This window comes from Martes martes (genome assembly GCF_963455335.1).
Source record: "Martes martes genome assembly, chromosome: 1".
Lineage (NCBI taxonomy): Eukaryota > Metazoa > Chordata > Mammalia > Carnivora > Mustelidae > Martes > Martes martes.
This window is the reverse complement of record NC_137888.1, coordinates 209,747,619-209,774,464: the sequence shown is the minus strand read 5'-3', so window position 1 is coordinate 209,774,464 and position 26,846 is coordinate 209,747,619. Positions and strand designations below refer to the sequence as shown.

The window sequence follows — 26,846 nt, the reverse complement described above, 5'->3', positions numbered from 1 at the left end:
CGCCCCGGGCTGCTCCGGGCTCCCATTGGAGGCTGCGTGCGGGGCCGGCCAGGCGGGCGGGGCGGGGCCGGGCCCGGGGCGGGGCGCTGCAGCCCGCGGAGCCTCCCGCCCGCGCGGGCTGGGGTCGCTCCGGCTCGGACTCCCCTCCCCGCCCGACGCGGCCATGGAGGACGAGCGGAAGGACGGAGCCTACGGTAGGAGCCGCCTCGGGCCCGGGGTCGCTTCTGCTGAGTTGGGGGGCCTTGGGGGAGGGGTACCTCCGCGATTATAAACACCCGCGCTGCAGCTGGGGGCCCTCTCCTGCTTCCCGGCCCAGCATTCCGCTCTGCGCCGAGCCCACGCCCCCCTGCTCCCGCCGGGTATCCCCGCGTCCGCTCTCCCGGGAGCCCCCGCACCCCCTCCGGCTGATGGGCCGGGACACACGGCGCATGCTCCGCCCGGGGAGGTCCCGTTATCTGGGCGGCTCAGATGCCAGGCGGGGGAGGGGAGGCTTGGAGACCGGGGCTCGGAAAAGGGATAGGGCCCCGACTTCCCCAAATCCCCCTCTTCTGGTTGCCTTGGTCCACTTCTTTCTCCTGCTCGCATCTCCCGAGAAGTAGCCCTCCCGTGCTTCTGGCGAGATGGGGAAACTGAGGCAGGCCTGGGCAGACCCAATGCTCGGGGGGTGGAAGCCAGTCGGTTCTTGCAAGCGGCCTGGAAGGACGGAAAGAAGGGCGCCTTCACCAAGGGGGCAGTAAAGAGGCAGGAAACCATTGAGAAACTTTCCCGGCCGCGTGCAAGGGACTGGGGGTGTCCGCTACCGTTTCGCGAGGTCTCTGCAACGCGGACTCCCCTCCCGCGAACCTCGGCGGATGGCTTTCGCCTGAGGGCCCAGGAGTTGGGGCCAAGATGAGGCTCCTCCCTACCCATGCCCTACAGTGCCTTCCTTCCCCGGGTTCCCACGGAGGGGAGTGACATCCTCAGTTTCTCCTTTCTCTTCTCCATTTTGGGTCCCAGGGCTGAGCTGGGCACAGGTCCCACGTAGCACTCCCCTGGGGCAAAGGGGCGCCGCTGCCCCTCCTTGTGTGACAAGAACTTCCTGGAAACTGTGAGACAGAAAGCTTTGGGGAGGGGGCAGGAAACGGCTCAAAAATAATCAAGAAAAACAAAGCTGACAAGAGATGGGCCTCGTCCTGGCTGTTGCCACCAGGGACAGTGGCCTCAGCAGGGCAGAGAGAGAGAGACAGGTGGGGGAGACTGGGACCCTCCCTGCCCAGCCCAGCCTAGAGGGAAACACAGGGACCTGGCCACCGCCCAGCCACTTCCCTCCCTGCTTGAAGCTGCTGGCCCAACCTCCAGGGGCCTCCTTGCTCTTGGTTTTGGTTCAAGCCTCAGACCCTGTGGTCAGGGGTGCTGGGCATCCCTTGGGTGTGGCTGGCTGTCTCTGGTCTGGGAATCTCAACCCAGAATCCTGGACAGGGCCTGCCTTCCTGTGGGCAGCAGCTGAGGGATCTTGGGTCTCTGTAAGGCAGGGCTGGGGGCTGGGGATGGCAGAGTGGACAGGGGTGTGATTCACCAAGCCTTGAATTTGGCCAAAGGGAGCCAGCCAGCCGTGGGTGGGCCTGAGCAAACCCTCCCAGGCCCGGCCAGACCCACACTCCAGACAGGGGACCTATGTGCCCAACAGAGGTTGCGCTGGATGCCAGGAGCCCATTCCATCAACAAGCATTTACTGAGTGTGGTACAGGCAGGGTCTAGACATTGAACAAAGCAGAAAAACCCTTGAATAAATACATGATTTTAGGTTGTTGTAAGTGTTGTGGAGCAGAAAACAGGACAGCATGTGTGTGGGAGAATCATCTGGGATTATTTTAGGTGACCAAGGGCTGGTGTTGGAGCCAAGGGCCGCTGGATGATTTGGGAGAAGTGTGTTCTAGGCAGAAGGAACAGCAAACAAACCACATAATTGTTTTGCTCTAGGGCACAAGGATGCCTGAGGTGGAGACCTCAGCTGGTCTTAAAGCCAGGCCATCATCTGAGCTTCTAGAGGAGCCACCTGGCTTGACTCCTTGAAGTGGGGGGCGGGGAGGGGCAGGTCTCACTTGTTTTGTAAATTGTCCGTTCTTATCAACCAAAACCCTGGGGCCCCCAGGCTGCCACAAGAAGTCCCTGCCTGAAAATGAAGAGCTTTCCTTTGGGAATAATGTTGCAAGAGTTGCTGAGAAATCCCAGTGCTCACATATCCCTCGTATCCCAATGCCTTCCGGTCCAGCCTGTTACCGTGAATTTAGGGGTGGTGACACCCAGGTTCAAATCCTGCTTCTGACACTTAGGACTGTGTGGCCATGGGCATGTTAGAGACCTCTCGGAGACTCTGGATCCTTGTCTGCGGGGCTGGGCAGACCACACTCACTGGTGGGCAGCATTTTCCGCAGTGGCTGGTGGTATCTACCTGCTCAGGAGGCCTCTGGGGACAATGGATTTTCCTGGAGCTGATGGAAAAGTAGCCGTCTCTAAAAATAGACTTGGCTGGCCTGGGCAGGGCAGGAAGCTCCCTCCTCAGCAGACACCATATCTAGAGAAATGGCTCCTGGCCCTGATGGATGGCAGCAATGGCTACTGCCATCCTTCCCACCCACCCTGGGCATGATCATGGAAAAAGATTCTAGAACCCAAAACAACAGACTCTCTCCGGGGGTTTGGGGGTGGGTGGGTGGGAGGTGAGACCAAAGTGACAGTGCTTGTTTATTTTTTTATTTTTTAAAATTTTTAAAGGTTTTATTTATTTATTTGACAGACAGAGATCACAAGTAGGCAGAGAGGGAGAGGGGGAAGCAGGCTCCCCGCTGAGCAGAGATTTCCCCATGCGGGGCTCAATTCCAGGACCCTGAGATCATGACCTGAGCCGAAGGCAGAGGCTTAACCCACTGAGCCACCCAGGCGCCCCAACAGTGCTTGTTTAAAAAGCAGATTCCCTGGCCCCATTTGCTAGAGAGTCCAACTCAGGTGGCCGTGGGAATCTGGCATCTGATTAAAAAAAAAAAAAATTGTTGGGAAGGGATATTTACTTATTAATTGAAAGTTGGGTTTTTGTTGTTGTTTTTGTTTTTTGTTATTTTCGTTTTATGGGTGTTTTTTTCCCCCCCGGAAAGTTGGATGCTTCAAAAGCATTCACATGCTTCAAAATACAAAGGATACAAAGACAGCATAGCTTTATCATGAAAAGTCTCCCTCTTGCTTCCTCTCCCAGCGTGACACACCCTTCTTCTTGGCACACATCGCTGTTCCAGCATCTTGTGCTTTCTTCCAAATGGAGTCTAGGCGTGCAAGAGTAGTCTTAACTTCGCGCGCAATTACATACATATTCTTTATCTAATGGCTGGGTTTTTTTTTTCCTTTTACAAAAATATCAGCAAATCTCTAGTGTGCTAATTCTACGAGGCAGGATTGTGTGTCTGTGTGTCTGAAGGTATGTCCGCAGTGCCAGGGACCTAGTAGGTACTCAACAGACACTTACACATGAAAAGATGTTTGTTTCACATGTTGCTTTCTTTGTTGATTTTTTTTGTTTTGTTTTTTGTTGCTTTCTTTGTTTAATATGTCTTGGAGACATGTCTCATGTCAGTGCCTGGAAAGCTTCTGCAGCGTTTTCTGACAGTTGCATAAAAATAGTGCATTTGTGGATGAACTGTCTTATTTTTTTTTTAAGATTTTATTTATTTATTGGACACAGAGAGAGAGATCACAAGTAGGCAGAGAGGCAGAGAGAGGGGGAAGCAGGCTCCCCGCTGAGCAGACAGCCCAATGCGGGGCTCGATCCCAGGACCCTGAGATCATGACCTGAGCCAGAGGCAGAGGCTTAACCCCCTGAGCCCATGGATAAACCATCTTATATTGAACCGATCTTATAGTTAACCAATCAAGGGGAATATTTTAAGCTTTTTATTGAAGCAGACAATTCATGCATAGAAGGAAACAGATCCTAAATGTATGAGGCTCCAGAAGTTTTCACAAGGTGAACACATCCATGGAATCAGCACCCACATCAGGGGGAACAAAAATATTACCAGCAGCCCAAAAGCCCCTCATACCTAGGGAGGGGACGATCAGTATTATTATTTTAGTTTTAATTTTTTTGTGGTAAGAAACATCACATAAAATGTAGCAGTTTAGGGCGCCTGGGTGGCTCCGTTCGTTAAGCGACTGCCTTTGGCTCAGGTCATGATCCCGGAGTATCAGGATCCAGCTCCATGGGGAGTCTGCTTCTCCCTCTGACCTCCCCTCTCAGGCTCTCTCTCACTCTCTCTCTTTCAAATAAATAAATAAAATCTTGTAAAAAAATGTAGCATCTTAATCATTTTTGAAGTTGTACATTTCAATAGTGTGTTTTAAGTATAGGGGCGCCTGGGTGGCTCAGTCGGTTAAGTGATTTCAGCTTCCGTCATGATCTCAGGGTCACCTGAGTTCAAGCCCTGTGTTGGGCTCCATGCTGGGTGGAGCCTACTTAAAAAAAAAAAAATAGTGTTAACTTTATTTGCATTGTTGTGCTGAGGCCTGTTTTTATAAAGCCAATAGACTAAGAATGGCTCCATTGTTTATAAACTGTTGTTAAAAAAAATTAAAAGGAATATGTGACCAAGATGATATGTGAACCACAAAGCTTAAAATCTTAAATATGTGGCCTTTAACAGAAGAAAATCTGCAGAGCTTAAGTAAGGACCTTCCCATTACCCCCAGAAAGTTCTCTTGTGCTCCTCCCCAGTCAGTCTCCAAAGGGAGAGTTGTTTTTATTAATTTAAAAAAAATTTTTTTTAAAGATTTTATTTATTTGAGAGAGAGCGCAAGTGAGCACAAGCAGAGGGAGAGGGAGAAGCAGACACCCTGCTGAGCAGGGAGACCAACCCAGGGACTATCCCAGAACCCTGAGATCATGACCTGAGCTGAAGGCAGACGCTTAACCCACTGAGCCACCCAGGCGCCCCAGGAGACTTGTTTTTACATAAGATTTTAATCTCTTATATAATAAAATTAATATATTCTCTCTATAGGGGCAGAGGGGTGCTGAAAATTAAAAATAATCCCTCGGGGAGCCTGGGTGGCTCAGTGGGTTAAAGCCTCTGCTTTCGGCTCAGGTCATGATCCCAGGGTCCTGGGATCGAGCCCCGCATCGGGCTCTCTGCTCCGTGGAGAGCCTGCTTCCTCCTCTTTCTCCCTGCCTCCTCTCTGCCTACTTGTGATCTCTGTCTGTCAAATAAATAAATAAAATCTTAAAAAAGAATAAATAAAATAAAAATAAGCCCTCAACCACCCGGAATATTTTAGCCTTCCAAGTAAAAGAGCCCTTTGCATCCCCTCGGCCCGCTGTCCTCATCCCAGAGGTGACGCGACCACGAAGCCCCTTGCCGGAGCTTAGCCTGTTAATTTCTGTGTATTTTTAAAAGTTCCTCAGGCTGGTTTAATGACAAATGGTACTGTTCCCAGAGTGGGATACTATGTTGCCTTGTAAAAAAGTTGAAGTAGGTCTAAGCAACCTCTCTGATGGGAAACAAGGACGGATTATGTTAGCGTGTGGAAGAACAAAGTTAGGAACAGTGCGTGTAACAAAACAGGGTGTGTGTTGGGGGGGGCGGTAAAGAGCTACAAAATTGCTTATGCATGTGTACTTAGACTCTGCCTGGAAGTAGGAAAGGGAAACCAGGGAGAGGAAGTTGGGCTCTGGGCCAAGGGTAAGAGGGAGAGTGATTTTCCTTAGTCTTTAGGTTTGTTCTGGTTGAAGTTTTTTACCCCATAAGCGTAGGATTTACTTAACAGAAGCGAGTTTGTTCGTAACCCCCTTCAAAAGGTTACTGTGTGGGCATCGTGAGGCAGGTTGTGTTCTAGACCCCGGAGACAGAGCAGGTGTTGCAGTCGTGGAGCTGGCGTTCTAGAGAGGGAAGCAGACAAGGTATGAGCATTAAGATACAGGAGGGATAGTCTTAGAATGGCAGAGAAAGGCTCAGGAGAAACATGATGCAGGAAAGAGGGGTAGGAGTCATCTGTAGGGCCTGGAGGCAGAGTTGAAAGTTTTAAGACCACGCAAAGGTGACCAGAAGTGGGAGGGAGGGAGCCGTGTAGAATGTTTCAGGCAGAGGGCACCGCCTGTGGACTTGGGCTTCTGTACCGGGAACCATGGGAGCCATTGAGAGTTCTGCGCAGAGGAGGGAGCTGGCCTGACTCAGGTGCTCACAGGCGCCCTCTGGCCTCCATAAGGTGCAATGGCAGAAGTCAGGAGACCAGGACCAAGTTGATCGCACTTATCCAGGGACATGGATCACCGGGTACCAAAGTGCTAAGCAAACAAGCACATCTACAGAAAAGCTTACCACAGAGTTCTGACTCAGCCAGATTCTAGAACCCAGCATCGCCTCTGCTCCTCTGTCTTCTTCCCTGCCCTGTACCACCTGTACTCCTTGTGTCCCTGAACCTTTCCTATACCAAGCCTCAGTTTCTCCATCCATAAAATGGGGTTAACAACAGTATTGGCTCCCTCTTGAGGCCACCTCCAGGGTTCAGTGAACTGTTGCAGGTAACACTTAGCCAAGAGCTTGGTCCCTGGTAAATGCCCAGGGTGTGGGGGTGCACCAAGGAGCATAGCGTTCAAGGGCATGGTTGTCAGGAGCAGAGTTCAAATCCCAGCTCCTCCTGGCTGTGTGATTTGGGGCAAGTCATGAAGCATCCCTGTGCCTTGGTTTCTGTATTGGGCCCTATATGCTCAGAGCCTTGTGAGGATGACAGGAGCTTCTAGAAATAAATGTCTGCTTTGGTGCCCAGTGCAGGCCCAGCACATAGTAGGGGCTCTGTCTTTTACTCTTAGCATTGTGACCAGGAATGTCACTCTTGGCTTTCTTACCTGGAAGCTATCCCTAGAGTCTTTGTCAAAGGGACTCATGTGGGTGGCTGGGATCCCATTCCCTAGGCACAGTGGTGAGCCGGCCCGGCTGTGTGGGTGAGGCCCTGGGCTGCTGTAGGCCGTGGAGACTTGGCCAGAATCTGGAGGCTGTGGGGGCTGGGTGGCACTTGACGCCCTGGCCCCGGCATTATGACTGAGCAGCCTAGATCGGTTTCCTTATCTTCTACAGCCACTGCACCGGCTGGGACGGCCTTTGTGCCCAGCGAGGCCAGGACCCGAGGGCTGCCTCCCCCACCCAGCCTGGAGTATTGGCCCAGCTTTCCCGCACCTTCTCCCCTCACTGTTCCGTCTTCAGTTCTACCTCCCTCGGTATCTGGCGAGGAAAAGGCCTGGGTTGGATCCAGAAGGGCCTTGGTTCGATTCACACAGCGCCGTCCCTCGCCGGCTATGTGGTCTGAGCCTGTGGCCTCATTTTGCCCTCTCTGTCAAATGGGACCACGCCCCTTGTTAGTGTTTGTTGAACCTCAGACTTGTGCTAAGTGCTTTTTGAGCAGTGAATTCTGACAACACCCACGAAGCAAAATGTCAGTATTAATTCCACTCTCCAGATAGGAAGATGGCAGCCTGGAGAGGGAAAGGGCGTGTGCATCCCCCTAGCCCTCCTGTGGGCAATGAGAACCACTCCTGGTTGTTACAGAGAGAGCATGTGGGGGCACCCGGGTGGCTCAGTGGGTTCAGCATCTGACTTCAGCTCAGGTCATAATCTTAGGGTCCTGGGATCGAACCCCGAGATGGGCTCCCCACTCAGCGGGGAGTCTGCTTGTCCTTCTCCCTCTGCTGTCTGTCCCCGCTTGTGCTGTCTGTCTCTCTTTCGAATAAATAAAATCTTAAAACAAACACACACGCACACACACACAAAACAAAGAAAGCATGTGAAATCCACTGGCACAGAATCGGGCTCAACACTCGGTTCAGGGCCTCGAGACCAGGGGGTGGCAAACTGTTTCTGCAAAGGGCCAGAGAGTAGACATTTTCAGTTCTGCAGGCCACGTACGGTCTGTCCCTGCCACCCAGCTCTACTGCTGAAGCCTGAAAACAGCCACAAACAACATGAGAAGGAACCAGCATGGCCGGGTACCAAGAAAAATTAACTCACGGCTGCCGACATTTGAATTCCATATAATTTGCACATGACAAAATAGTCTTCCTCTTTTGATGTTTTTTGGCCCTTCAAGAATATAAAGACCATTCTCAGTTCTGGGTCATCTGGAAACAGGCCGTGGGCGGATTCCTCCCCACCACCGTCCCATGACAGTTTGTCAACCCCTGGTTATGCTGTGTGGCAGGCAGAGTAACAGTCCCCACACCCCAAAGATGTCCACGATCTAACTTCTGGAGCCTGTGACTATGTCACCTTACAGGACAAAAGGGAATTTGCAGATGAGATTCAATGTAGGATCTTTTTTTTTTTTTTTTTTAAGATTTTATTTATTTATTTGACAGAGAGAGAGATCACAAGTAGGCAGAGAGGCAGGCAGAGACGGGGAATCAGGCTCCCCACCGAGCAGAGAGCCTGATGTGGGGCTTGATCCCAGGACCCTGAGATCATGACCTGAGCCAAAGGCAGAGGCTTAACCCACCGAGCCACCCAGGTGCCCCTGGGTGGTCATTGGTTATAGCAGCCCTGGGCATCTCATCCAAAGCTAACCCACGAGCTGGGTGGGTAGCCCTGCTCTGTGGCTTACCACGGGTACACGATTCGCTGGGGGCCCCTGTGTCTGCATCCCTCCAACGGAGGTAAGGACAGGATCCATCTAGCAAAGTCGCTGTGACATTTTGGAAAAGTGCCCGGCACGTAGTAAGGGACGGTGAAACCAAGGAATCAGGGCATCTCTCCTGTTACTAGTTTGCAGTGTTGTTGCAAAGACTCAGCAAGTTCTCATCCTACGGGTTTGGATCAGACTCAATGATCAGAATCCAGGAGTATTCAACCTGCCCCCCCTCCTACCCCCCTCTCCTTGCTAATGTTAATGAGAGCTCCTGGAACCCCTCAGATGGCTTTACCGCTGTTCCCTCTGGTATTTCTTGAAAGATGCCAATACCAACGCCAAGCCTATGGCAGGTGCTGCTCTGTATCTTTAGTTCCATCTCACAGAGGGACAACTCAGTTTCACGCAGCAAGATCATGGCCCCACTGTCCCATCCACAGCCACCAACTTCTCTGAGCTGAAACCTCTCTCTGTGTCTTGCCCTGCCCGGCCTGGCCAGGTCATGCTCCTGCTCAAAAGACTCTCAGTGGCTCCCACTCACCCATCAGACCTAGAGTAGGGACCCTCCGCTTGTTGCTGGGTAGCTGGGCAAGCCGCTTCCCCTTGCCGAGCCTTGGTTTCCTTCACTGTAAAATGGGTTGATGGTAGGACGTCCAGTATAATGAGGACAGAGCTGGAGTCTGATAGGCACTCCTCAGCCAGCACCAGCCACTTTTTTTTTTCTTTAAGATTTTATTTATCTGAGAGTGAGAGAGAGACCGTGAGAGAGAGCTCGAGCACGAGTGAGGGGAGGAGCAGAGGGAGAGGGAGAAGCAGACTCCCAGCTGAACATGGAGCCCGACACGGGGCTCGATCCCGGGACCCTGGGATCATGACCTGAGCAGAAGGCAGACGCTCAACCAGCTGAGCCCCCCAGGCGCCCCAGCTGTTGATGGTTGCTTCCCCTCTGCCAGTTTGGCTGCCTTTCAAGGGACACAGGAAGCCTCCTGTACTCCCTTATCTCTTCTCCACCCTTACCGGTCTCTCCTATCGGATGGTGGAAATGCGTTCCTGTGTTTTCCCTTCATACTCGTAATAGTTCCGAGTTTTTATCTATTTTGCGTGATTAATGCATGTGGAATTTATTTTGCTATGTGTTGGGGCTGAGGTTAACTTTTTTCCTTCCTATTGCAATCAAGGCTTATGACGAATTGATTTATGCTTTCCCTGCCCACCGAAAATTCCACATTTATCATGTATTAAATACTTCATATATAAAATTCACAGATTAGTTTCTTAAAAACCTCTAAGCAGTGTTTTTACTCTCAGCCTTAGCTAGCTTTCTTTTCTTTTTTTTTTGAGATACTATTTATTGGGGCGCCTGGGTAGTTCAGTGGGTTAAGCCTCTGCCGTCGGCTCAGGTCATGATCTCAGGGTCCTGGGATCGAGTCCCGCATCAGGCTCTCTGCTTGGCAGGGAGCCTGCTTCCCCTTCTCTCTCTCTGCCTGCCTCCCTGCCTACTTGTGATCTCTCTCTCTCTGTCAAATAAATAAATAAAATTTTTTAAAAAGATACTATTTATTTATGTGAAGGAGGGCGTGTGCATACACACTCACGCTGGGACACGGGCTAGGGAGGGAGGGGGAACAGAGGGAGAGAGAGAATCCCAAGCAGACTCCAAGCTGTGCAGAGCCCCGCAGGACTCTGAGATCATGGCCTGAGCTGAAATCAAGTGTTGGATACTTAACCGACTGAGCCACCCAGGCGCCCCCAGTCTTAGCTGTCTGTAAATGGTCTGTGTAATGTGGTTATTCACTCAACAAACACTGAGTGCCAGGTGGTATTTTGGGCCCCGGGAACAGTTGTTAACAGAACAGACAAATCCCTGTCCTTGTGCTGGGAATAGGCAAGGGGGCAGACAATAAACAAGCCATATGTAAATGGGGTGATGGGGTCAAGGGGAAAGGGATGCTGTTTTGGATAGGATGGTCAGAGAAAGCCTCTCTGAGGAGGGGATGATTGAACAGAGGCCTGAATGAAGTGGAGCCACATGGACATCTCTGGGAAGAGTTTTCTAGGTAGAGGGAACAGCCCATGCAAAGGTCCTGAGGTGCGACCTTGCCTGGTGAGTTTGTGGTTTGGTGAATGAGGCCAGTGAAGCTGAAACAAGCAAGCGAAGGGGAGAGAGGGAGGGGACCTGGCAGAGCATATGGGGCCTTATGGGGCATGGTGAGGTGGTGGAAACCGTGGAAGGTTCTGGGCAGAAGTGTTAACAGGCTTCTCTGGCTGCTATGGAGGGAACAGACAGTGAGGGGAGGGGGAGGGTGGGAGCCGAGAGAGCAGGGTGGAGGGAGCTGCTTGCACTGGTCCAGGCAGGAAACCACAGCTGTGTGACAAGGGCTTGGGTTCTTGATAAATTCTGAAGGCAGAGCCAAGGGACCCCAGGTCTCTGGTCTGAGCACTTGGGAAGACGAAGCTGCCTTTTCTGAGCCGGGGCAGGGTGGGGACCACCAGGGGCTTGCATGTGGCTGTGGTGAATGTGAGACACCCGCGAGACCTCCGGGAGACAGGCGTTACAGGGGTGCACAGCGCAGGGGACCGACGTTGATGGATCGTCAGGGTGGAGGTGGTGGCTGGAGTCCTGAGTCGGCAGGAGTGTCCCCAAGGGACCTAGTGTAGCTGGGAAGAGGCTGTAGCCTGTGCCTGGCTTGTTTTATTTATTTATTTATTTATTTTTGTGGTCCACTGCTTGGGCTGGGTGGGTAGGACCAGCCAGCCTTGGGGTTGGCAGAGACTACGGGAATCACAGGGTTTCTTTGGGAGACCTGGTCACCCAAGGGCGTGGCTTGGCACCTTGAACCTCCCCTGTTTGCTAAAGCCTGTGGGCCAGGGGTCAGGCGGGGCTACCATAGCTGGAGGCCCTTGGGGTTGGGGGGGAGGCGCATTGCTCTAGGGACAAGCTGAGTTAGTGACCAGAGAGCCCCACCAGGGGATGCTTGACTTTGAGGTAGCACAGTTACTGAACACCAACTGTATATGACCACACTATCGAACCCTGTGGGTGACTGTGCCACGGCACCAACAGTCATCGACCACACTACGAAGTATATCGCTGGCCTCCAAAGCTGTTGGGGGTGCAGTGACCACGGCCCCGGGATTGAGGGAGCATACAGTTGGCTTGGGGAGTGGATGTTTGGTGTGTAAGAATACAGTAAGGGGGGTATAGCCAGCTGTGTGCCCCCATGCTGACTGTATACCCTCACACTGGCTATACGACTCTTTGCCAACTGTATACCTTGCACCAGCTGTATACCCCCACCCCTGCTGTGTACCCCACACTGATTAAACACCCCCATGGCAACTGTCTACCTCTTTGTTGGCTGTATGCTGCCACACCAGCTGTGCCCCATACTGGCGGTCCCCACGTACCTATACCCCCACAGCAGTTAAACACCCCAACCCTGACTACGGTGTATCTGCGCTGACTATAAATTGCTCTGTCAGCTGTATACCTCCTGATATCCTGTGATGGGTCTGTGACCAGTCTTGGTTTGCTACTTTTGAGGGGGCTCAGGGTAGGCAGGACACCAGCTGAATTGTCCTCTGGCTTGGATAGGGCAGAAGGAATGTTGGAATCTCGGGCCGTTTGGTCAGGATGTCAGCTCCACAAGAACGGACCCATAAAATTGGGTCTCTCGTCTGCCACCATGCTTAGTGCCCAGCCCTGGGCCAGCACCCAGTACATGCTCCATAAATACTTGCTCTAGGAAACAGTGGCTTCAAGATTCATAATTGGGCTGTGTGAAGGGATGGGGAGCTCAGGTGTCTAGTCTTGGGGGCCGCAAAGTGCCAGGCGGGGATGGGGCATCTTGGTGGCCAGTCTCATTTTGCCAGTCTTCAAGAGACTAGCCATGTGGGTTTTTTTTTTTTATTCCTTTTTTAGATTTTATTTATTTATTCATGAGAGATGAGAGAGAGGCACAGGGAGCCCAATGTGGGACTTGATCCCAGGACTCCGGGATAATGACCCTAGCTGAAGGCAGACCTTTTAACCAACTGAGCCACCCAGGCCGCCCGCGATGTGGGTTTTTATATGGATTCTCCCGATGTTTCATTTGGCATTTCATTTTTTTTTTTTTTTTAAATGCAGACCGAAATAAAACGGGTCCACCGGCTTGAGAGTTTTCAGCGCCAATACTCTATATTTGGGAGTTTGGGTTCAGCCATCTGCCTGTTTTGCGGGGCCTATCTCTAGAGTTACCTCCCCGCGTGCCTCAGTTTCCATACCTGGAGAATAGGGCAGCAAGAGGCGCCCTTCCCGGGTTGAGAGGGGGCGTAGGCGGCGTTGCCTAGTTGGGACGTAGGGGAGCGCCCGGGCCGCGGGGTGAGGCCAGGGTTCCCCGGTGGGGGCTGGGTAGTTGGGAGGTGGGGGGGGGGCGGAGAGGGCTAAATCGGGTGGCCGGTGAGTGGCGGGAGCAACTGCCGCCCCGCCCGGCCCTCCCCCCCCCCCCCCATCGGCCAGTCGGTCCGGAGGCTGCCGCTCAGCTAGGGCCGGTCAGACCGGTTTGGGCCGCCCCGCCTGGCTCCGGGCTGGGAGGAGCCGCCGCGGTCGGTCCGTCCGGCCCTCCCACGGGACACTCGCGCTTGCAGACCCAGCGCCGAGGGGGCTCGGAGCAGGCGGGCGGCCGCGGGGGCTGCACGCCCGCGGGGATGGGGGGCGAGCGGCAGCATTACTACGGGAAGCACGGTAGGCAGCGCCCCCCTCCCGCACCCGGCCCCGGCCTCTCCGAGGGGGCAGCGGGACGACCCGGCCGCGAGCAAGAGCGGGGAGCAGAACTGCCCATCCCTGCGGGTCGCCCCTCGCCCTCGCCCTCTCCGGGAGCTGCCTCTCCGCGCTCCCTCCAGACCCCCTCCACTGAAGGGCCCCCGTCTTCGGAGGTCCCCGCCCTGTACCCCTGCGGGAACCTTCTCCAGATCCCACCTTGGACCCTCGCCTCCCTCCCTGGCTCTCCGTCCCCAGTCCTGCCCCCTCCCCAGTGGGTGGCCGTCAGCTGATAACTCGGGGCTGTTCTCCGACAGCCACGATGGCTCCCCCTGCCTTGGCCTGCCCGCCCTGGGGGCTGGAGGTGCGGTGAGGCGGGAAATGCCGCTGGGTCTCTGGACTTCACTCTTCCCCAGGGTGCCAGACGCCCCTGGGGGCTTCTGGGGAGGGGGGTCTCCCAGTCCCTTCTCGGTCACCCTGCTCGATCTTGCTGACTTTCAGGAACACCACAGAAGTATGACCCTACCTTCAAAGGACCCATTTACCACAGGTAAGGGCTCTGGGTTCCTGGGAGGGGAGGGGTCTCTGCTCGCACTGCCTTCACCCCTGTTTCTTTACCCCCTAGTCTCTCTCTTTCCTCTCCAGCAGACTGGTGATCAGTATTTGTGACTTGACAATTAAAGAACTAATTTCTTTCATATGCAGAGGCTGTCTTTAAATTTTTTTGAGATTTTTATTTATTTACTTATTTGAGATACAGAGTGTGAGAGAGCAGGAGGGGAGAGGGAGAGGGAGAAGCAGGCTCCCCACTGAGGAAGGACCCTGACTTGGAGCCCGAGCCCAGGATCCTGAGATCATGACTGACAGCAAAGGCAGACACTTAACCAACTGAGCCACCCTCCACCCCCCAGGCACCCCCAGAGAGTCTTCACAAGTGAATTGTTAAACTCAGGCAAAAGACTGGAAGAGATAATTTCTAGAACAAGAAATACTGTAGACAGTGAAGTTAATGGGGAAGTGTGTAAATTCACCGAAACATCAAGGAATGGGATTTGAAACAATGCAGAATAGAATGGCCCCATCACAGACCCGCAAAGATTAAAAAAAATTGGCATATATGCTGCTCTGAATCTAAGTGGCTCGGTATATTTTGGAGGGAATTTGGAAATATGAAAAAATTTAAAAAGCATTTATTTGAGAGAGAGCAGAGAGTACATGCTGGTAAGCTTGCGCGCAGGTGCATGTGGGTGGGGGAGGGGCAGAGGGAGCGAGATTATCCCAAGCGGACTCCGTGCTGAGCTGGGAGCCAACCTGGGGCTCAATCCCATGACCCTGAGACTATGACCTGAGCTGAAACCAAGAGTGTGATACTTAACTGACTGAGCCGCTGAGGTGCCTCAAAATATGAATTTTTTAAAAAATTATTTATTTATTTATTTGACAGAGAGAGAGAGAGAGAGATCACAAGTAGGCAGAGAGGCAGGCAGAGAGAGAGGGGGAAGCAGGCTCCCCGCTGAGCAGAGAGCCTGATGAGGGGCTTGATCCCAGGACCCTGAGATCATGACCTGAGCTGAAGACTGAGGCTTAACTCACTGAGCCACCCAAGCGCCCTTCAAAATACGAATTTTTTAAAAAGATTTTATTTATTTATTTGACAGAGCACAAGTAGGCAGAGCAGTAGACAGAGGCAGAGGGAGAAGCAGACTCCCCACTGAGCAGAGAGCCCAACTCCGGGCTTAATCCCAGGACCCTGGGATCATGACCGGAGCAAAGCCTGCTTCTCTCTCTCCCCCAGCTTGTGCTCTCTCGCTCACTCTCTCTCAAATAAATAAATAAACTCTTACCAAAAAGTAAAAATAAAATAGTTTAAACTTTAAAAAACATTAATCCCCATTGCTATTAAAGGTGGGGGGAAACGGGCACTCTCAATCAAAAGAGAACTGAACATTGTGGCCAGCTGCTTCAAGAACAGTGTAGCATTAGGTATCAAAATGTAAGGAGCTCCTGGCTGACTCGGTTTGTAGAGCACACCAGGGCTCGTGATCTCAGGGTTGTGAGTTCGAGCCTGGTGTTGGGCATAGAGCTTGCTTTAAAAAATAAAGAAGTAAAATGTACAGGTTCTTTGGTACAGCATAGCACTAAGGAACAGCTGTCCAAATAACACATGGACGTGGGCATGTGTGCCGGGCAGGATGGGATCCATGACCCCAGGGCCCCAAGTCTGCCACCCTGATGCTGTTCTCCGTTCCCTAGGGGCTGCACGGACATCATTTGCTGTGTGTTCCTCCTCCTGGCCATTGTGGGCTACGTGGCGGTAGGCATCATAGGTGAGTGGAGCCGTGCACAGGATTGGGGTTCCAAGGTGGGAGGACAAGCCACAGCCTCTAGGGCAGACATGGTGCTGAGGAATGGCAGTGCCTCAGTGTCCCTGGATCCCTCCACAGCCTGGACCCATGGGGACCCTCGGAAGGTGATCTACCCCACCGACAGCCGAGGCGAGTTCTGCGGGCAGAAGGGCACAAAAAATGCGTGAGTCTGTCTCCTTGGGGGGAGGTGGGACTGGAGAGGTGTGGGCAGGATGGCTTCATGAGCACTGGGGAGAAGGTTCTAGGCTTCCCCCACCTCCATCCCTCTGTTCGTCCAGTCAGCAAGTACTTAAAAAGCTCCCGCCATCCCCAGCCGCTGTTCTAGGCCTCGAGGACACTGCACTAAATGAGATATTAAGAGTCTTGTCCTCTGGGAGGACAAGAGAGGGGAGGGACAGAGAGGTGACCGTCCTGGATCTGACGTCAGGTGGGGTGAGCTAAGCAGGTGAGCTAAAAGCCAGTTCAGTCCAGGCTGTGCCACTCCCTGGCTGTGTGAGCTAGAACGAGTGTCTCAACCTCTCTGGGCCTCATTTTCCTCGTCTCTGAGATGGGGATCATCACTGTCCCACCCTCGTGAGGCTGTTGGGATGATTAGATGAGCCAGCCGGCGGCAGAGCTTGGAATCGCTTGGGGTTGCTTGCATTAGATATTATATGTAGCGAGGTTGAGAAATCCTGAGTTTTCATCTCCCTTCCCCAACCCCAGGAACAAACCCTTCCTGTTCTATTTCAACATTGTGAAGTGTGCCAGCCCCTTGGTCCTGCTGGAATTCCAGTGTCCCACCCCCCAGGTAATTTGGCTGCGCCCCTATCTTTTTTGCTGCCCCTGCTTTGCATCACTGGGTCCTCCCCCCCCTTCCCCGGGACTTCTCTCTCGGAGCAGAAGCTTTCTTTTCCCCCGGTGAATGGGAAGCAGGGCCTCTGTCCTGCGTGGGGATCGGGTGTCTGTCTTGATCCCACCCAACCCCTGCCTCCTGTCCCCCCAAGATCTGCGTGGAGAAATGCCCCGACCGTTACCTCACCTACCTGAACGCTCACACATCCCAGGACTTTGAGTACTACAAGCAGTTCTGTGTGCCTGGTTTCCAGAGCAACAAGGTGTGAGGCGAGCCTAGGGAGGGGGCGAGGTGGAGGGTGCTGGCCTGGGGCACGAACCCCTCTCCCTTTCTTGCTAGGGTGTGGCTGAGGTGCTTCGGGATGGCGACTGCCCTGCCGTGCTCATCCCCAGCAAACCCTGTGAGTCTGGGGTTCTGCAAACTTGGGGGGGGTGGTCAGCAGGGATGGGGGGTTGTTTCAGGGGCTCAGCCTGACTGGTCTCATTCCCTGCTGCACGCAGTGGCCCGCCGATGCTTCCCAGCCATCCACGCCCACAAGGGGGTCCTCATGGTGGGCAACGAGACGACCTACGAAGACGGGCACGGCTCTCGGAAGAACGTCACAGAGCTGGTGGAGGGTGCCAAGTGAGGACCACAGCGCGGCCCACCACCTCGGGGTCCTGCTGTCCCGGGTGGGCCGGGGCGTGCCCTGGGGCTGGCCCAATCAGGGAGGGGCTCCGGCTCGAGCCTTGTCTGCCTGTCCCCAGGAAGGCCAACGGCGTCCTCGAGGCGCGGCAGCTGGCCATGCGGATATTTGAAGATTACACGGTCTCCTGGTACTGGATAGTCATGTAAGTGGGGAGGGAAAGCACCCCCCTCCCCGGGTCCGTGGCGTCTGGGGCCCGTGAGAGGATGCCGGCTGCTCATGCCCCCCCCCATCTCCCCGTTTTCTCCCCAGCGGCCTGGTCATCGCCATGCTGCTGAGTCTTCTCTTCATCGTCCTGCTGCGCTTCCTGGCCGGCATTATGGTCTGGGTGATGATCATCATGGTGATTCTGGTGCTGGGCTACGGTGCGTCTCCCCCTGCCTGCACCCTCCCCCCGCCAGCCCTGCGCTCTGCAGGATGCCTCTGCCCTCTGCCCCGATCCTGGATCCTGGCCTTCGAGAAGCTTGTCCTAAGCCATCTGTCTTTCATTGGGCATATTTGTGACGATGTTCATCTCAGCGTTGTTTATGGGAGTAGGCACTTGGAAATAACCTCCGTGGGTATCGACGGGGTATGAGTTAGATCATAGCCTTACAGGTGGGAGCCGGAGCTGCATTTTGTCTGCCTCCACAAGCAGACCACTTAGCACAATGGTTAAAGATGTGTGCCTGGCACCAGACTGGGGGATGGGTGCTGGGTGGGGGGGGCAGGGGCGGGGGAGTGGTTTAAATGCTAACTCTGCCCCATCCTTCCTCTGTGACCTTGGGCAAGTGACTCAACCTCCCCGTGCCTCAATTTTTTCCTCTATAAACTGGGGATAATGAGTATTTACTAGTTAGGCGGCTTAATGAGAAAAAGTATACAGGTGAGAGGTGGAGGAAGGCCCTGTAGATCTCAGGTCTGTGGAACCCAGAGGCAATGCACAAAACCCAGGGCTTCGCGTTCTGATTGTTCAGATAAACATTCCAGGGGATGTCTCATAGGCAGCCCAACGTGAGGACACAGATATTAAAATATTCATGCTAATGGTGGTTTCTAGCTGGGCGCTAGCATTTTAGGCAAATGGTTTTTGTTTGTTTTTAAGATTTTCTTTTCTTTTGTAAGATTTTATTTATTTGAGAGAGAGAGCGTGAGTGAGAGAGAAAGAGAGAACATGAGCTGGGTTGGGAGGTGCAGAGGGAGGGAGAGGGAGAAGCAGGCTCCCTGCTGAGCAGGGAGCTCAACACAGGGCTCGATCCCAGGACCCCAGGGACCTGAGCCGAAGGCAGATGCTTAACAGACTGAACCACCCAGGTGCCCCTAAGATTTTATTTTATTTTATTTTTATTTATTTATTTTAAAAGATTTTATTTATTTGACAGCAATCACAAGTAGGCAGAGGTGGGGGGGTGGGGGAAGCAGGCTCCCTGCCAAGCAGAGAGCCCAATGCAGGGCTTGATCCCAGGACCTCAGGATCATGACCCAAGCCAAAGGGAGAGGCTTTAACCCACTAAGCCACCCAGGTACCCCAGATTTTATTTTTAAGTTCTCTCTCCACCCAGCGTGGGGCTCAAACTCAACACCCTCAGATCAAGAGTCTCATACTCTACCAACTGAGCCAGCCAGGCGTCCCTGGTTTTTTTTGTTTTTGTTTTTACTTAATCTGCATTTTACAGATTCACTCTACAAAGAGCTAAAGGGAATATTGAAAATCCTTAATGCCACCCCACTGAATGTTAATACCCACATCCTCAGTGCCCACTCATGAATTGTAACTGGGTGGCAAGGAAGACCTCAGGCCCCAGGGCATCCTGGCCTCTAGCCACGCACTCATGTACGCCTGTGTGCATCAAGCCTGGATCAAGTGTCTGTGTCCCAGGCCATTTTCTAGGTCCTGGGGGTGTGGGCAAGATGGACAAGAAATAATAAACTAGGGCGCCTGGGTGGCTCAGTGGGCTAAAGCCTCTGCCTTCGGCTCAGGTCATGATCCCAGGGTCCTGGGATCAAGCCCCGCATCGGGCTCTCTGCTCAGCAGGGAGCCTGCTTCCTCCTCTCTCTCTCTGCCTGCCACTCTGCCTACTTGTAATCTCTGTCTGTCAAATAAATAAATAAAATCTTTTTAAAAATAAATAAATAAATAAATAAAATCTTTAAAAAAAAAGAAAGAAGTACTAAACCAGGGGGTGGCTGGCTGGCTCAGGGGAGTTTGCAACTCTTGATCTCAGGGTCATGAGTTGGAGCCCTACGTTGGGTGTACAGATTACCTAAAAGTAAAATCTTACAGTAAATAAATAAGCCAGAAAACCCTCTAGAAGGTCCTAGCAGAGAGAAGGGGCTAAGAGACTGAGTATGAAGCGGGGCGTGGTTTGAAATGGGAGAAGCTGTTTGAATAGATCTCATTAGAAAGTGACCTTTGAGGGGCGCCCGGGTGGCTCAGTCCATTAAGCATGTGCCTGCAGCTCTGGTCACGATCCTGGGGTCCTGGGATCGAGCCCGACGTTAGGCTCCTTGTTCAGTGGGAAGCCTGCTTCTCTTTCTCCCTCTGCCTGCCGCTCCCTCTGCTTGTGCTCTCCCTCTCTCTCTGACAAATAAATGAAATCTTTAAAAAGAAAAAAAAAGAATGTGACATTTGAGTAGAGACAGGAGGGTGTGAGAAATCCAGTACTAAACAGTAGGAACAGCAAGTACAAAGGCTCAGAGGTGGGGCGCCTGGGTGGCTCATTCGCTTAAGCATCTGACTCTTGATTTCGGCTCAGGTCATGATCTCGGGGTCCTGGGATCGAGCCTCGAATTGGACTCCATGCTCAGCGGGGAGTCTGCTTGGGATTCTCTCTCTCCATCGTGCTCTCCTTCTCACAAATAATAAATCCTTGCAAAGGCTGGAGGCAGGAGCAGCTTTGGTTTTTGCTTCTGCTAAATGGGGATGCTCCCACCTGCTTTGCAGTGTGGGGTGAGCATCCGGTGGGCTAAGGTCGGTCCCTTGTGCAGGGATATTTCACTGCTACATGGAGTACATGAGACTGCGGGGCGAGGCCGGCTCTGACATCTCCCTGGTGGACCTTGGCTTCCAGACAGATCTCCGCGTGTACCTGCACTTGCGGCAGACATGGATGGCCTTCAGTGAGTCCCAGCACCCCCCCATCCTGCCCCGGAGAGGCCTGGGAGGGAGCGGGGACAGGCGGCTGGCAGACTCGGCCCCCCTCTGCCTCCCACAGTGGTCATTCTGAGCATCCTTGAGGTCGTTATCATCTTGCTGCTCATCTTTCTGCGGAAAAGAATCCTCATCGCCATCGCGCTCATCAAGGAAGCCAGCAGGTGGGTGCCAGGGTGCCCCCCGGGGGCTGGGCGGGCTGGTCCTGGGGCTGCTCAGGCCCTGATGCCTGTGTCTCGTTTCCTCCCCAGGGCTGTGGGCTACGTGATGTGCTCCTTGCTGTACCCACTGGTCACCTTCCTCCTGCTGTGCCTTTGCATCGCCTACTGGGCTAGCACTGCTGTGTATCCACCCTGAGACCCGGATCCCTGACCCCGGGGGTGGCTAAGGGCCGAATTGGCCTAGAAGTAACCTGCAGCTTGGGGGTGGGGGTGGGGCCGGGCCAGAACCCGATGTGGGGGAATGGATCCTTTCTCACAAGCCGCCGGGGTCCTTAATCCCAAATCTCAGGTTCCTTAATGAACCTCCAGCTTCCTGTCCACTTCCAATGAAGCCGTCTATAAGATCTTTGATGACGGCACCTGCCAATTTGCCGGGAAAACCTGTAACCCTGAGGTGGGGGTCGCCTCTTTCCCCAGCACCCCACAGACCATCTGCAACCTCTCATTCCCCACTTGGGGACCATTCAGCAAACATTTGGTGCCTTCTGTATGCCTGGTGCTAGATGTGGGAAGCAGGGAGGGGAAGAGATCCAACTTGGCAGCCCCCAGCCCACCCTGAATCCTGAACCCCCTGCCTTTCTCCCTTTGTCTTCATTTCCTGCCCCATACCCCTCCCTTAACCCAGTGATGGCCAGGTCTTGCCTCTAGAACCCCTTCCTTGCCTCTCACAAGCCCCTCTGCTGACCCCTGTGGTCTTCATACTCAACTCTGCCACTCTTGTCCTGTCCACGTGGGCATTGTCCTCGCATGACCCCACCCTGATCTCCAGGATAGCTTATCCTGCCTCATGACCCCCGTGGAATCAATGATCCTGTCTTGCTTTTAGAAGCCCCTATGCTAAACCCCCGTCCCTTGACTTAACCTGTGACTCTCACGACTCCTGTCCCACCCCACGGTCTCTCGGACCCAGACCTGATTCCCAGAAGCCACTCTGAACCCCTGGCCCCAGTGTTGAGACCCGGCCTCGCATCCCTCCCACAGACCTTCGCCTCCTCCAATGAGTCCCGCCTGTGCCCTGGTGCCCACTGCCAGTTTGCCTTCTACGGGGGTGAGTCGGGCTACCATCGGGCCCTGCTGGGCCTGCAGATCTTCAATGCCTTCATGTTCTTCTGGCTGGCCAACTTCGTGCTGGCCCTGGGCCAGGTCACGTTAGCTGGGGCCTTCGCCTCCTACTACTGGGCCCTGCACAAGCCGGACGACCTGCCTGCTTTCCCACTCTTCTCTGCCTTCGGTCGGGCGCTCAGGTTGGATTCCAGCTGGGCTAGAGTGGGGCGAGATGGGGTCGGGGAGCCGTGGCGTGGCCACTGACCGCCCCCTTGGCCTTCAGGTACCACACAGGCTCCCTGGCCTTTGGTGCCCTCATTCTGGCCATTGTGCAGATTATCCGAGTGATGCTGGAGTACTTGGATCAGCGCCTGAAAGGTGCGGCCCACCGGTGGCTTGCTTCGGCTGCTGGGGCGCAGGGCTGAGGGCATGTGGGGGACTGGTTTACAGCGGGGTGGGGGTGCGGGTTAAGGCAGTCGGACTGTGATGGGTTTCTGCCTGGGGTGAGAAGGGTGGGGTGGGGAGTTTGAGCAGTTAGTTCCTAAGGTGGAGGAACGGCGGAGGGAGCCCATTGAGTGGAGTTCTTACTTGGAGCGGGGCGGGGCGGGGCGGGGCCGGACGGGCCCGAGAGGCCTGAGCCCCCATTGGTTCCTGAAGAGGCAAAGCTTTGTCTGTGCAGAGAAGGGCGGGGCTAAGGCGTGTTTCTTTTTGGCAGCGTGGGGTTGGGATTGGTTATTCTTTGGGGTGGGGCCAAGGAGGAGGCGAGGATTGGCTGCTGCTTGGGAGGTGGGGCCAGGGCGGTAGTGTGGGTCGTGATTGGTTCTTCCCTGGAGGCTGGGTTGAAAGGCTTCACGATAGGCCCCTTCCAGGGGTCTAGGCTGAGAGTCTTGGGCCGGGTTGGTTCCTGCTTGAGTGAGGGGCAGGACCCCGGGGGTTCTGGATCAAGTGTCCTCTCCCTGTCTTTTGAGTAGGCAGGGTGGGGAGGTGGGGTGTCCCTACAGGGGGGGCTCTCTCCTCTCTCCTCAGTTCTGCCTCCCTCCCTTCTCTCTTAGCTGCCGAGAACAAGTTTGCCAAGTTCCTCATGACCTGTCTCAAATGCTGCTTCTGGTGCCTGGAGAAGTTCATCCGATTCCTCAACAGGAACGCCTACATCATGGTGAGGAGGCCTGGGACCCAGAACCGGCCCACCGCCAGCTCCCGCTGGGAACAGGGAACCCTCCTTTCCAGCCAGCGGGCCTGATCCCCCCTCCCCCTCCCTCCAGATTGCCATCTACGGCACCAACTTCTGCACCTCGGCCAGGAATGCCTTCTTCCTGCTCATGAGAAACATCATCAGGTCAGGGAAAGCACGGCCCTCGGGCTGCCTCCCTCCTCCCCCAGGTCCTGAGGCTGCCTTCATACCTGCTTCTCACTGTCCCCTGCAGAGTGGCGGTCCTAGACAAAGTGACCGACTTCCTTTTCCTGTTGGGCAAACTTCTGATCGTGGGTAGCGTGGGTGAGTGCCGCTGGCCAGCCTGTGGGGCTTTGGGAGCCTGTCAGGGTGACTTGTGAGGTGCTGTTGGGTCCACACGTCTTCACTTGTGACAAGTGCCATGTTCTCTGAGGTCTCGTGGTGGGGGGAGGGGGGCTTCCTTTAGCCAGAACTCTCATCCACCTTGGTTTCCTCTCTTCTTTAGGGATCCTGGCTTTCTTTTTCTTCACCCACCGGATCAGGATTGTGCAAGACACAGCACCGCCCCTCAATTATTACTGGGTCCCTATACTGGTATGGATTTTCGGGGATGGGTGGGGGTCCAGGGAGAAGGAGGTGCTGGGGTCTCCTGGTCTCTTTTGACTAGACAGATATGGATGGAGGTCAGAGGTGGGGGATTGATGACTTAGGTAGTCCACAGACATGTAGTAAGCACCTACTGTGTACCAGGCCCCGGGGAGAGGAAGGGTTCTTTCAAGAGGACCTTATCTTTCAGAGGCAAATAGATCTCCGGGAACAGTGACCTGGGTGGGTGTGTGATTACGAACTGATCTGTGCGGATCTGTGCCGCAGGGGAGAGGTACAGGGAACTGTTAGAGCTTGTGGTGGAGGATGCGGACAGCTGTGGAAGGCCGGGTGTCTTCACCATGGATCTGGATGTCAGATCTAAGATCTGAAGGAGATATGGGGAGCCTCTGGGCACAGGGATCAACAAATACGGAGGCCCTGAGGCGGACCTATGCCAGGAACAGTGAGGAGACTGGTGTAGAGGGGCAGAGGTGGGGATAACGACAGGGAGGTGGTGGGGCCCTGAAGGGGTAATGTCATCACCTTGAGAGCATTGCAGGCCTTGGAGCCCCGTGACCTAGATTTTTATCTGAGTTCTCTATTTGCTCACTCTAAGATGAGTCAGTTTGGGCAAGTTATTTAATCTCTCCTTGGTCCACTCATTTCAGTCTGTAAATGTTTATTAAATACCTGCCAAGGGCCTGTGAGTCTCCAGATTGTTGGGGGTGTGGTTGTAAGTGGGACAGATACAGTCTAGTGGGGATGAGGGCATTATGCCTGTCATGCCCTAAACATGCATGAAATTGCAACCAGACGAAGGTTTCAGGGGACAGGCATGCGGTGCTAGGAGAGCATAAAACGGGCTCCAGATGTCATAAGCAGCTTTTTGGAGGAGGTGGTATCTGAGGACTTGATGTTTGAACTGAAAACAGAAGGATAAGAAGACAAAAAGTAGACTAAGTCAGGACAGCAGCATGTGCAAAGGCCCTGGGGTTAAAGAAAACAAGGAGTGAATGGCTGAACTTAGGATGTTATTCTGAGGGCTTATCAGCAGGGAAATAACAGGATCGAGCCTGGGAGGGTGCGGTACGGGAGTGGATCTGGGAGCTGGGGTGGAAACAGCTTGGCTCCCCTTGCCTAGACGGTGATCATCGGCTCCTACCTGATTGCCCATGGATTCTTCAGTGTCTACGGCATGTGTGTGGACACGTTGTTCCTCTGCTTCTGTGAGTGACCCCTCAGCCCAGCCCTTGCCAGGCCCTGACTGCCTTCTCCCCTCTGGGCATAACATCTGATGGGGCTATGGCTATGTGTTCAATGGCCACGCGCCCCCAGCTTCCCCAGGGGACTGGCTGTTCCGCATCAGAGGGCCCTGGCATGCCTTCTCAGCCTCCTCCCTCCGCTCGGAGCTGCTCCGTCCTGTTGTCCCCTGGTCCAGGCTGCAGCTAGAATGCTGTGCCCCTGGGCCCTCGGCTTGGAGTTTCTGGCGTTGTTGGGGCGGGGGTCTGTGGCCGCTACTAACTCTGGTCTCTCCATCTGTCTTTTTTTTGTTTTTTCTTTTTTTCTTTTCTCTTCCTCTACTCCATGCCTGCTGGCTTCCCTGTTCTTCCCTGCCTCCCTCTTTCCCTCCCTTCCTGACCACCCCATTTTCCCCCTGCCGGTTCCTGGGGGGAGCCCAGGTGAGGACCTGGAAAGGAATGACGGCTCTCAGGAGCGACCCTACTTCATGTCGCCCGAGCTGAGAGACATCCTGTTGAAGGGGAGTGCGGAGGAGGGGAAGCGGGCAGAAGTCGAGGAGTAGAGAGGGTGGGAGGCGTGGGGGCCAGGCAGGCCTCCTCGTTTCCTCCCTGTAGACCGGGGGTGCATGCGGGGCTACCCTGCCTGGGGAGTGTGGGGAGCGTGTGTGTGTCCTGGTCCTGAGCCCACCACAGTCTGCCCCTCTCCGGTCCCAGTGTGTCTTGCTTCCTAACCCTCTGAGGCTTCTCTGTGGCCCCCGTTCTCCCGCCCTGTCCCCGGAGTCCCCTGCCCATGGGCTCCCCTCATGCCACCGTCTCTGGGGCCTCTCTCCGCAGTGGAGGACCTGGAGAGGAATGATGGCTCAGCCGAGAGGCCTTACTTCATGTCGCCCAACCTCAAGAGGCTCTTGAACAAGACCAACAAGAAGCTGGCGGAGTCCTAAAGACCCCCGCTCTCCCCCACCACCCCCCCATCTCTCCAGAAGTCTCTGGGTGCTCGCCAGCTGGGTCCGAACCTCTGGCCCCCTGGGCTCACCGGAAGTCCGAGGAAGTCCGATCACTGCCGCCTCCCCCTACCCCCGCCCAACCGTCCAGTTACAGCTGGATTCCAGGCACTTGGAGGAATTGGGGCCTCTCCTCCCTGTGCCAAGAGGCCGTTGGGAGTTTTCACGGCAGTGCCCCAAGACCGCACAGGTCACTCCAGGCCTTAGGATGGGGAGTAGGCGGTGAGGCCTCTTGAAGTCTGGCATGCAGGGGGGCCCCAGCCTTTGGGGGCCTGTTCCCCTCTTAGGATGGGGCGGTATTTGTGTCTGCAAGAGTGATGGCCAATGTAAGCTCTGGCTAAAGTGAGGCCCTGTTGACTCGTGGGTGCTCTGGCCAGGACCGAGCCCCTTCACGGTTGAACAGCTGTCTCATGGGCTGCCGCACGTGTTGATTATTACTATTTTTTTTAAACCTGGACATGCATTAAAGGGTCTGTTAGCTTTCTTTCTGTCTCCACGGCTGACATGGGGCCAGCTGAGGCGTGCCTTCTGTTGTCCCTGCCAAGTGTCCCCTCCCTGTGGAGCCTGGCTGGGGTGGGAGTGGTGTGGCCAGGTGGGAGTGGCTCCTGGCACGGAGGCCACAGCAGGGGTGTCGTGGAAGGAGAGGGAGTAGTGAGTCTGTCGGGGGAGGGCTGCGGGGAGCGGACCGGTGTGGACAGACCAGAGCAGGAGGGAGGGGTCCGGTAATAGCTGCTTAATGGAAACCTGCTGGCCGGCAGAGTCGGGCCCGGTTTCCCCCCCTTTTTCTGCCAGTTACTGACACAGCTCTCTTTGTAAGAGAGCACGCCGCTGAATCCACCTGAGGGACACTGTCAGGGGAGGGGCTGGGGGCAGATGCTGTGGACACCCTGGGCCCCACCCTCTCACCCCGTCACCTCACCTTGAGGATCCTTTGGCCAAATTTGTTGAACTCTGGGGACCTGGTCTCCCGGTTCCCCCTTCGCCATATCCCCGGGCCCCTGACTTCATGTCCTTGCTCATCAGCACCACGGCAGCATCCCAGAGAGGGAGAAAACCCAGCCTGGGGTCCCAGTCTCCTGTGCCTGCCGCCAGCCCTCAGCAAACCCCCCCCCCCCCACCGCCGTTCTGTCTGCACACTCTTGCGTGTTAAATGCATTCCAACCACTAATAAAGTGCCTATTGTACAGAG

General features: G+C 54.5%; 1 protein-coding gene across 5 annotated transcripts; it reads left to right on the top strand.

Moving 5' to 3' along the window:
- The first annotated feature begins 75 nt into the window (after window positions 1-75).
- Window positions 76-26,846, top strand: SLC44A2 (solute carrier family 44 member 2 (CTL2 blood group)). Of its 5 annotated transcripts, XM_080827874.1 has the most exons (23): window positions 13,147-13,363; window positions 13,880-13,928; window positions 15,632-15,705; window positions 15,823-15,907; window positions 16,450-16,534; window positions 16,731-16,841; window positions 16,919-16,979; window positions 17,080-17,203; window positions 17,326-17,409; window positions 17,517-17,629; window positions 20,232-20,363; window positions 20,459-20,558; window positions 20,646-20,738; window positions 20,925-21,009; window positions 21,597-21,859; window positions 21,943-22,037; window positions 22,712-22,815; window positions 22,922-22,995; window positions 23,084-23,154; window positions 23,336-23,424; window positions 24,560-24,644; window positions 25,098-25,224; window positions 25,491-26,141. In XM_080827874.1, the coding sequence occupies exons 1-22, from the start codon at window positions 13,327-13,329 to the stop codon at window positions 25,217-25,219; spliced, it is 2,136 nt and encodes a 711-aa protein (XP_080684000.1). In that variant the 5' UTR covers window positions 13,147-13,326; the 3' UTR covers window positions 25,220-25,224; window positions 25,491-26,141. The 5 variants fall into 5 exon arrangements, with proteins under 5 accessions (XP_080684001.1, XP_080684003.1, XP_080683999.1 ...); XM_080827875.1 differs by lacking the exon at window positions 13,147-13,363 and adding an exon at window positions 76-194 and having other exon boundaries at window positions 25,098-26,846; XM_080827877.1 differs by lacking the exons at window positions 13,147-13,363; window positions 25,098-25,224 and adding an exon at window positions 89-194 and having other exon boundaries at window positions 25,491-26,846.